Source organism: Sinocyclocheilus rhinocerous, unplaced genomic scaffold (genome assembly GCF_001515625.1).
Source record: "Sinocyclocheilus rhinocerous isolate Xijiao unplaced genomic scaffold, SAMN03320098_v1.1 scaffold2928, whole genome shotgun sequence".
Lineage (NCBI taxonomy): Eukaryota > Metazoa > Chordata > Actinopteri > Cypriniformes > Cyprinidae > Sinocyclocheilus > Sinocyclocheilus rhinocerous.
In genome coordinates, this window is record NW_015667294.1 from 104,079 (window position 1) to 115,226 (window position 11,148).

Consider the following 11,148-nt stretch of genomic DNA (forward strand, 5'->3'; position numbering starts at 1 on the left):
GATTTGCAGATACATTGCACAAGTACAGTTGGTGTAATTATTTTGCAAAATATGTTTTAAACATTTAGTAAATTCTAAACTTATAACATTTGCATTCATGTAAATGCAACATAAATGAATATGAATATAAATGATGTACAATTCATTTTACAGGAGTGCGAAAATCTAATAATTTAAAAATCCTGTTTCTGACATTCTTTTTCTTCCACAGAAAGATCTATATGAAGGAGAATTCAAGAAGTATGTGTAGCAGTTTTCAAGACAAGTTAACTTCAGGTACCCGAACTGAACACTGAGTCAATGGGTGTTCTACCTTATTGCAAATGAATTGGCTGTGCAAAATATGTAACTTTACATCATCAAAACGATTGGAACTATTAAAACACTACAGATTACAACATGGGCATCATAATCGAAACCAATCCATACCCTGTCTCCATTCTGATTGCCCTTGCACCTTTAGGACATGGGTTGCGTTATGGACACATTTGTCCAGGTTTCATCCACAGACAACTAAGCCAGGCCAGCTCCTTTCCTTCACATGCATAGTGTGTAAATCATGCTATTTCCATACAGAAAGACAATATTTTGAGCACCTGGGTGGTCATTTTAAAAAGTATGAAACTGTGCCTTGTGTTTTCCAAGACTGTGATTACAAAACAAATGTATATACAACATTTCACAGTCATAAGAGCAGGCAACATAGCCCCCATTCAGTGGAAGATTTTAAGACCATTGTTTTTCAAGAACACCAAAGCCAGATTCATGAAGAAAGTGATTCTTTTGAAAGTGAAAACTACTGTGACTCTGTCCTTAAGGAGGATGAAGACTTAAGTGAAACAATTGTCAGGAGACTGGGCTTGCTCCTCCTTAAATTGGAGTGCATTTTTAATGTGTCTAATACATACATAGATGAACTAGTAGAGGAACTTAATTTCCTTACATCATCTGCATCTGGCCCTATTATTAAAAAACATTATACTGAGCACTCTAAAGAAGCAGGGCTGCATTTTTGAAGATTCTGTGATTTCAGAACTGGTGAAAGATCTTTGCCAGCTTAACCCTTTCTGTGCTGCTTTAGGATTGGATGGGCCTTTAAGCACACACTATAGGAGAGAACAATTTATAAAGGAGCATCTTTCACTGACTGAGCCAGTTGAGTACATACTTGATAGCAGCAAGAATGTAACCTTCCAGTATGTTCCGATTCTCCCATTATTGTCTCAACTTTTGAACAATGGACACATTCAGGAGACAATATTACAGAACAGAAGGCCATGTAATGTTTCTTCTGAATGCAGATCATTGCATGATGGATCTTTCTACAGAGAAAACAGCTTTTTATCTGGAGATGAACTTAAACTCCCATTGATTCTTTACATAGATGACTTTGAAATATGCAACCCTCTAGGGACTTCACGCAAGAAGCATAAACTCACTGGTGTGTACTGGGTGCTTCCCGACATCCCTACTACCATGCGATCTACTCTAAGTTCCATTTATCTAGCCATTCTTTGTAAGGCAGATGATGTCAAGCAATATGGATACCCAAAAGTGTTGGAGCCACTGCTTAAAGATTTGAAATGCTTGGAGGATGATGGTATATCTGTACCAAGTCTGGGCAAATTGGTGAAGGGCACTGTATTTGCCGTAGCAGCTGAAAATCGTGGCGCTCACTCCATCGGTGGCTTTGTTGAAAGCTTTTCTTCCTCACATTTTTGTCGTTTTTGCACTGGAGAGCGTTCACAGATCCAGGAACATGAAGTAAGAGCAGGAATGTTTCTTCTACGAACTAAGTCCAGCCATACCCTCCATGTCGAAGCAGCGTTGTCTGACACTGCTGAAGCTCATCATTGTGGAGTTAAAAGACAGTGTCCCATCTCTGACAAACTGAGTTACTTTCATGCCACATCAGGTTATCCCCCTGATGCTTTGAATGATTTGCTTGAAGGAATTGTATCTTTTGAACTGGCAATGTGTCTTGATGTGTTTATAAAGAAGAAATACTTCTCTCTTCTTGAACTTAACTCTTCAATCCATCGATTTCCCTACAAATGGAATGACAAAGTCAACTGTCCACAAGCTATTCCCCTGACTTTTGCATCACGTAAAAGTATAGGAGGCAATGCACATGAAAACTGGTGCTTGTTATGGATGCTACCTTTTATGATTGGCGACAAAGTGCCAGAAGAGGACACAGCATGGCAGGTTTTGATGACCTTGAAAGATATTGTTGAGCTTGTCATGGCTCCTGTTTACACAGATGAGACGCTAGGATACATGGAAAGCAAGATTAGTGAACACCGTTATAGGTATTTGGATGTGTTCCCAGAGGAGAAATTGAAACCGAAACATCACTTCCTGGAGCATTATCCTTGGCTTACAACTGCTTTTGGACCACTTGTGTTTCTCTGGACCATGCGATTCGAATCCAAACACCGATTTTTTAAAAGGATTGTGAGGCAGACTGGGGTCATTCAGAAACATTCTCAAGACAATGGCAAGAAAACACCAATCAATGATTGTATATCACATCCATGATGCTAACATTGTAAGGCCAAAACTCTCTGTGTAAAGAATGACTCATGTGGCAGTGGAGGTTCTAAAGGACAGCATTAAGGAGTAATTTGTAAAGAAGTTTCCCAGGGCAGCAGTTGTGAGCATGACAAACAAAGTCACCATTTTAGGCACTGACTATTGTGTTGGAATGTTGTTGCCTTTTGGATCAACAGGAGGATTGCCTGACTTCGGAGAAATACTCCAAACAATCATTGTGCATGAAAGTCCTGTCTTTGTTCTGAAGTTGCTAAGTGGGTGGTACCATGAGCACTTGAGAAGCTTCGGAAATGAAAGATGCATACCCCTTGGCTGCATATAATACAGTACATGGTCGAATGGTGTCCCTGATACACTTCATTTACATATCAGAGTAGGTTTTACACTTCAGTTTAATTATGCATGCCTTATCAATCATGTGTATTATTCATGCCTTATCAATCATGTCAAGTATACTTATTGAATTTTTACAAAAATGCAATCTCATCTTTTTCTGTCTTCCTACAGCTGAAGACAACATATACAAGGAAAATGCCAGTCCAGTTGCGAGTCATCATAGAAGAAAACAATATCCGAAAGTTGACACTTCCATCAGGATTTCCTAATAAGGTGGAAGATCTTGTTTCAGAAATCATTCAGACATTCCAGGTACATGGTGAATTTGGACTACTCTATGAGGACAAAGACTTTGGGAACCAATTTTTCACTCTAACTTCAACTGCCAACCTGGAAGACAAGGCCACTGTGAAATTGGTAAGAAAGGAGCCCTTGATAACCCTTGACTTGCATCCACTAGATGAATCAGGACTGTCCTTTACACAGAGTACCTTGGAGGATGATGGTGAAGCGTACACCTCTCTTGCAGATGACGTTGAACTGTCAAGTTCACAAGACACCGTTCTTCTCCCTGAGTCATGTCGTTCTGCTCCATGGCCAGTGCTGTTTCAAGTGCCGACGTTTTCCCATGACATTGAACTTATCCTTGCAGAGGCTAACAAGTCATTTCATGCCTCTGGAACACATTTCCATGATGCAAGTGTTAAATCTGCAATAATGCAAGACCTTGCCAAAGCTATATTTTCTTACACGGCCTACCCTTCAAGTATGCAAATATCCTCAGTGGCTGAAGCCCTTGTTAAAAAGTCTCCATGCCTTAAGGAGCCTAGGTCCTTTGCAGGCATGTATGGATGGCAACAACGCCTCAAGTACAAAATGCACAATTTCCGTGCCAAGCTGAAATCACAAAAATATACATATCCAGAATTGGCAGTAAACACATTGAAGAGGAAGCTACCGACCGATGCCGCACCAGCTAAAAATGTGAAAAGACCAAAGAAAGCGGAAGTGAATTATCTCCCTCCGCATCCTGTTGGGGAAAATCAGGACACATTGGAAAAGGAGAGGCTCGAGTTAGTCGATGAAATGAAGAAGAAGAACAACGCAAAAGTAATTGAAGAAAAATGTCAAAAACCTTTTCAATTAGAATACTGGAGGTTGTGACCACCAGCCCCGCTGTCAGTGTCTTAAAGTGGAAGTGAAGCAGTCAGTCAAGTTTACATTATTTTGTAAACTGATTTCCACTTAAATAAAAAAATATAAAACAAACACAATTAATGAAACCATTTTAAAGAAAAGGGGATGTTTTGCTATAGCTTTTGGAGCAAGGGTGCCGCCATCTTGGAATACCACAGTGTGTGACGTCACGGGGTTGGTTCAGTTGCCTAAAGTAAACAGATACAGTAGAAGTAACGGACTGACCGATGGAGACTAGAAAGCCAAATACCACAAGCCACATCAGAAGACAGAAGGGGGGGCACTACTGTATTGCTCCTGGTTGTAAAAGTGATTTTTACAGCGTTAAAGCAAAGGGCAAACGAGTTCATTTCCATAAACTGCCACTAAAATGGAGAACAGTACTGATTCACTGGCTAGCGGCATTGAAAAGGAAGATGCCTCCAATGGGCGCTGAGGCCAGAGTATGCAGTGAACATTTTTGGAGGAAGATTACATTCAGGAGAAAACTTTTGAGTCAGCCAATTTAGTCATTCATAGCCACCAACAAACTTAAGCCTGAAGCTGCTCCGTCTGTTTTTAATTTCTCTGGCTATAACGCGTGCTCTACTGACCGCCCAACATTCTGTGACAACAGTAACACATCAGTCCGCCGCAGGGAAAGGGCTCTAAAACGTGCCAGTCAGGTAATGAAGAGACATATATGGTATTTAGCAACCCAAAAAAGCCTAAACATACTAAGACATCCAGTATATCCACAATAAAAAAGCAGTTTTCATTAAATTTCTATATGAGTACCTTTCTCCCAATGAACACTTATCATTCCAAACAGCAGAACTGTTCACCTGTTGCCCCTCCTCCCATCTTGAAATACATTCAGACACAATCCCACCGTTGCCTCAAAATTTCTATCATAGGCTATACAGAATGTTGCCAAAATGACTGTCACAAATTAAAATAAACCACAAGTATAAACACTCGTTTGTCATTTCACAACATGCATTTGATTCTTTAGACAGCGAGAGATCAAAGCCGATGAAAACAACAAAGTAAATATTTCTTACCGTGTCTCCACGTTTACCAGTCCGGACTCCGTATGTTGGATAATCGTCAAACGTTATCCCCAATTCTATAATCTTCTGAATCTACGCCATTATCTTTTTATCATTTTGCATTCCGTGCAATAAAGTTTGAAACCAACTTTAGTTGTCCTGACTTCTTCTTGTTCAATGGCCGTTCACTCCTTAGCTATTTTAGCTGTTTTGACTTAATTTTGTTCGCCTGTTTTATCAGCCCGCAATTCCCTTGAAAATAGCAATGGGGCCCTCTATTGGTCAACAAGGTGACAGTTATTTTGAGTTTATCTGTTACTAACAACTAGTGTGAGTGTATGTGAATGAGTTTAAATATAAAATAAAAAAAGATAATAAACCAATACAATTAAACACATACAAAAGGTAAAGGCTAACTTGAATATTAAAAAAATAATAATAAAATACAAAATAGATACTAGATATATCACCACAACTATCATGGACTATTTGCGGAGTAAACACTGTTCAAAGATTTTAGTATGCTACACTGTACTGTACATTAGTGTCAGGAGACTGCAGATATGACAGCCCAGGTCATAATGCTTCATACGGGACCTACTCACTCTTGGATATTAATAACACAACAAAAATGGATATGATTTTAATATGATTTACTAGTCAGAATTTAAGGTATTTTCTGTCATGGCAATCAACATTATTTGGCTAAATATAAACGTCAGATTTTGTTTACAGGTTAGGCAGACATACAGTACATGCAACTATTGGCTAGCAGCAAACTCCCAGAAGTTGACATCAGTGAGGAAATAGAGCAGGAGACAGGCAGTGTCTGCACCCAGACAGTCAGTGTCGGCACCCAGACTGATGCATCTGAACAGGGTACAGAAGAGGGAGGCAATAAGCAGTACATTTGCACAGGCAGTTTGACAGATGACATACGTACCAACCTAGTAGTAAAGAATGACCATTCATATTGTACATCTGTGGAATACCTCTCCTCAGCTAGGGCACCATCATCTTATCATCTTGACTTTAGTAGTGAGGGCTGCGAAGACTCTGAGGAAGAAAGATCAATGGACGAGAGTCAAGATTATGATGATGAGTTTGACTTGGCAGGGGAGGGAAGCATCAATAGTGAGGATGAATGTGTCAGTGATATTGAGAATGAGGAACCAAATATCTTACAAGATAGAAACAGTATCATCTCTACAGGAGAACTGCTGAAGCTCTTTTGTGTGTGCCATTGGGAGGGTTGTGGCAAATGTCTGGTGAGGCCACCAAAAGTCTTTGAATGTGGATTTGGCCTTAGGATAACCACAGAATGCATTGATGGCCATAATTATATGTGGCATTCTCAGCCATTAGTTGGAGGAATAATGGAATGCAATGTTTCTGTCCCTGCTGCTGTGTTTGTCACTGGAAACGAGTGCAGTCCATTCATGGAGGTATGCGACACCATTGGTCTGACAACCATGTCAAAAAGACAGTGGTTCAACATACAGAAGGCCTACGTCATCCCAGAGGTCAACAATGCCTGGACAGTACACAATGAGGCTGTACTGAGCACTTTATGTGATGATGAGCCACTAATTGTGTCAGGAGACTGCAGATATGACAGCCCAGGTCATAATGCTTCATACGGGACCTACTCACTCTTGGATATTAAGTCAAAGTTGGTGGTGGCACAGGAAACTGTAAAAGTGACGGAGGTGAGGAACAGTTATTGGCTTGAGGTGGACAGTTTGGAGAGGTGCCTTTCCAAGCTGGGAGACTATGATGTGACCATATCTGTTTTGGCAACCGATTGTCACCCATCAGTGCAGAAAGTCATGCGTCTGGAATATGAATCAATACAGCATGAGTATGACCTCTGGCACATTGTGAAGTCTGTCAAAAAACGACTGCTGCAGTGCCACAATGTAGAGCTGTTTGAGTGGATCAGAATGATCACAAACCACCTCTGGTTTTGTGTCACAACATGTGAGGGTAGTGTGACGAAGTTAAAAGAGAAGTGGATTTCAATCCTGCATCACATTACCAATGTGCACAACTGGGTATCTGGTGAGACAATGACCAAATGTGAGCACCCTGCATAAACCCCTGAGGAAGAAAGTAAGCGTCCATGGCTCCATCATAGCTCTGCTGCCTTTCAGCACCTGCAGAAGGTAGTGCTTGACAAGCAGCTCCTAAAGAAATTGGAAAAAACCACACTAGACATTCACACAGGACAGCTAGAAAGTATTCACTCATTCTATACAAAGTATGCCACAAAGAGGAAGAAATTTCTGAGGGAAAGTTTGGAGGCACGTCTGCGTGTTGCAGCGCTAGATCACAACAACAATGTGAACAGGGAGACGGCTAAAACAAAGAAAGGGGAGGAGCAACATAAACAACAGTACTCCAAGGCTGCTCAGCAGTATGTGGTGACACCGCTGAAGGTGGACAAGGACTATAGTTTCAGGAGGAACATTGTGGCAAGTGTGATCAATACGTGTAAATCAACATCCATCCGAGCAACATTGCAGGAGCTGAAAACCGAGACTCCAACAACCCTGGCCCAGCACAAAGGCGTAGAAAAACCAGATAAAGCAGAAACTGTTTCCAGGCATCTGAGTAGATTTGCATCCTCACAGCCCCGTAACACTGCACACTGTGGAAAAGCAAAAAAAAAAAAAATAGATGATGAGTTGATAAGTTAAAGTGACATCTGATGACAGCATACATGATTTCTATATAGTTACAATATAAAATGTAATGATTGTTCTATGACTTTACATAACATAATGAGTTCTCTAGATTTTCTTGTTTTTGATGTCATTTTTACGTTTTTGTTTTGAGATCCACTCACCAGCCTTTATTGTTCAAATCATCCATGTATTTATGTTATACTGTATATATACATACTTACAGTGGGTACGGAAAGTATTCAGACCTCCTTAAATTTTTCACTCCCACTGTATATTAGTCTTTAGTCTTATAGTTTAGTCTTTCTTTGCCAACAGGAATTGCTTTAACTTAGAGGCATTATTTATCAATGTTCCCAAATTTTAATATCTAAAGTCTGAGCTCAGTTCATTGTCAGAGAATCTCAAGTCATTATAGTAATAATAATAATAATAATATTTTATTGATAGTAAACCTTCAAATGTTCATTAGAGTACATGAAATATTATAGTTAATCATCTGTAATGGCAAACATTGTATAGGAGCCATGTAAATATTCATGTGTGATGTCATGTGACTGTGGGAAAATGTGAGAGTGTCATTAATGCAAATATGCTTACAAATCATACAGGTATGCATATTCAAATCCATGATATTCCACGGAGGGAAAAAGAGCCCTGATAGAGCTGACAGCACAGGCTGGAATGCTGTTCAGTTCTTCTTCCCCAAATGCCCTCTGGCCCAAAGTGTAAACTGTCTGTATGCAGTCAACGTAAAGAGACTAATGGAAAAGCAAATATATTAGTCATTCTTGTATTTATTAAATTTGGATTACAATATATTTTTAACACAGGTGATATATAATATATATATCGAACTATATAGTAAATCTGATGTTATATGATGTTACATGGGTGTTGTGATTTCTCTATTATTACTCCTTGTTTAATGTACTTTATTAAAAGTGAAGAAATGTTTTTGGTTTTCACCAAAATCAAACTGTCTACACAAAGTTTTGATCATGGTATCCCAAACATTGTTTTCATAACGAGAGGCGCAAGGTGATGTAAACAAACAACGCTTCATATGATATCGTTCACGTGGCATCATATTGTTATATCAGACCTTTCAGACATATCTAGCTCGTTCACCAGTAGTGGTATGTAACATTTTATGTTTACCTGCGAATTCAATTAGCTTACCTGCTGTTAACAGGACGCTCCAGTGTTTCCACTCAGACATCTTTAAGAGAAAGCATTGCCACCTCCAACACGTCCACCTCCCGGCATAGCATGTTAAATGTACGCACCATGGTGATGCAGGAGTGACCACGCAATACATGGTCCAGATCGGCCTCCTGACAGCAAATGGACTCTGACACGGTGGGCATCGGCGTGCACCATCCACACTTACACCACAAATTGTTTCCGACCCGCTCTTCACCCCAAACCAGCGGGTTCACTATTACTTCTTCCACCTGTAATGGTCGTAGTGCTCGTTCCCCTCGCCGTATCGGCTCAAATGCATAAGCCATCGGATTTACTATGGGCTCCACAGCCCTTTCAAGTTCGTCTTCCTCCATTTTAAAAGAAGTGTTTGTACAAAAAGTAAAGAAATGCTTATATTACCTCAGCGGCTAACAGAGCGAACCAACCCCGTGACGTCACACACTGTGGTATTCCAAGATGGCCGGGCCCTTGCTCCAAAAGCTATAGCAAAACATCCCCTTTTCTTTAAAATGGTTTCATTAATCGTGTTTGTTTTATATTTTTTTATTTAAGTGGAAATCAGTTTACAAAATAATGTAAATTTGACTGACTGCTTCACTTCCACTTTAAGAGAGAGGTGGCCAGGATTGTTCAGTAAGGCTCAGGTAAGGATGTTTGTTAGTTTATTTTTTTTCCACCAAGAACTGTTGTTCATCTCATTTGTTTAATTAAACTGGGTTTCAAACCTTTATAATTGGTGACTATCATTGAGAAAATTGTTGTATTTTTGTGTTGTCCCTTTACTGATTTACTAGATCAAAGAGGAGTTCCGACGTATAACAACAATCTCCTTGGAAGAGACATTTATGCTGAATCTTGATAGGTACACACCACGTCTTCTGCAGCTGATGCATGCCAAAGGAGGAGCATTTGGTACCAAGATGCATCCTCTCCTGAACGCTGTAAATGAGGTATCTTTCTCTGTTTTATTTTCTCATTTCACAAAAAATAAAAATAAAAAACAACACACTGAACTTAAAAAAACATGTAAATAGACAAAAGCAACACAAGCAAATTAAGAAAGCATCTTCAATTTGACAACACAATAAAATTCTACAAATACAGACAACACGTTTCAGAAAAGCACTGAAAATAGTGACAGCAAACTACAGAATGGTGCTGCAAATACAGACAAAATACAGTGGACATTAGGGTCCTTATATAATTTGTTTATATTGTGGGGTAACTTGTGTTACTGCTCTTCTGTACTCTGCTTACAAGGAAACTCACTGCTACATTCACCTCACAGAACCTTGCAGAGCCAAAAAGTGTACAATTATCTAAGATATCCTAGATGTTAAAAAAGTTACACTGTTACCTCTAGCCTGCATGATAGTCATATAGGCATTACCTTCATCAGTGGTGGTTGTGGGAATTTGGATTTCTAATCATTCATACAGAGACATCAGCAGGTAAAAAGCTCTTTATTAGGATTGTTACAGGTGACATTTCTTTTGTATACACTTTATATTTTATTTATTTATTTATTGCTTTATTTATTTTTGTTAACAATTTGATACCTATACTTACCTTGAGTAGTGAGATTGATTCCTAAACATAGGTCTGCCAACAGTAGTCATAGGTTCCTGTCATATTAAAAGATCACTTACTGCATACATATTCAACTCCAGTCCTGAAGAACTGGTTTCCTGTTGAGTTTAGCTCTAAGGGTGCTTTCAATCTTGGTTCGATTTCGCTGGTCCAAACAGCAAAAGTTTCCAAACCAGAATTTAGCATTAGTGTCTGAATACACTTTTGTTGTCATTTTCTGAAACTGAGCATTTGTTGTCAGACTAATGATGTTTTCTTAATTTGCTTATGTCTATTTCAGGGCTGTACAGTGCGACATATAACACAGCCGCTTAATAGTGTGAAGTGATTTTGTTGTGCTTGTTTGTGTGTGTGAGATTGATTATACTTGGTAGTTAGGGGTGTTTCCATATGACGATTTTTGATCATGGACGATTAAAATGTCTCCACGATCTGCTTTTGAAGAAATATCGTTGTATCGTGCTACCAATTCCTCTTACATTTTTCCGTGATACAAAGTTTTCCTCCTAGCACAGGTATGACGATTCTTCAAATGAGAGGTTTCC

The 11,148-nt window shown here is 39.3% G+C and overlaps 1 protein-coding gene and 1 pseudogene across 1 annotated transcript in view; both read left to right on the forward strand.

The window, feature by feature from the left end:
• The window catches only part of LOC107733659 (extracellular calcium-sensing receptor-like), an 80,319-nt gene extending 77,252 nt beyond the window's left edge, over positions 1 to 3,067 (forward strand). The window contains exon 13 of the mRNA XM_016545390.1: positions 3,064 to 3,067. Coding sequence (XP_016400876.1) covers positions 3,064 to 3,067 — 4 coding nt within the window. The remainder of the gene's footprint in view (positions 1 to 3,063) is intronic.
• Positions 3,068 to 3,087: 20 nt separating this feature from the next.
• LOC107733660 (uncharacterized) lies at positions 3,088 to 9,963 on the forward strand (annotated as a pseudogene).
• The last annotated feature ends 1,185 nt before the right edge of the window (positions 9,964 to 11,148 follow it).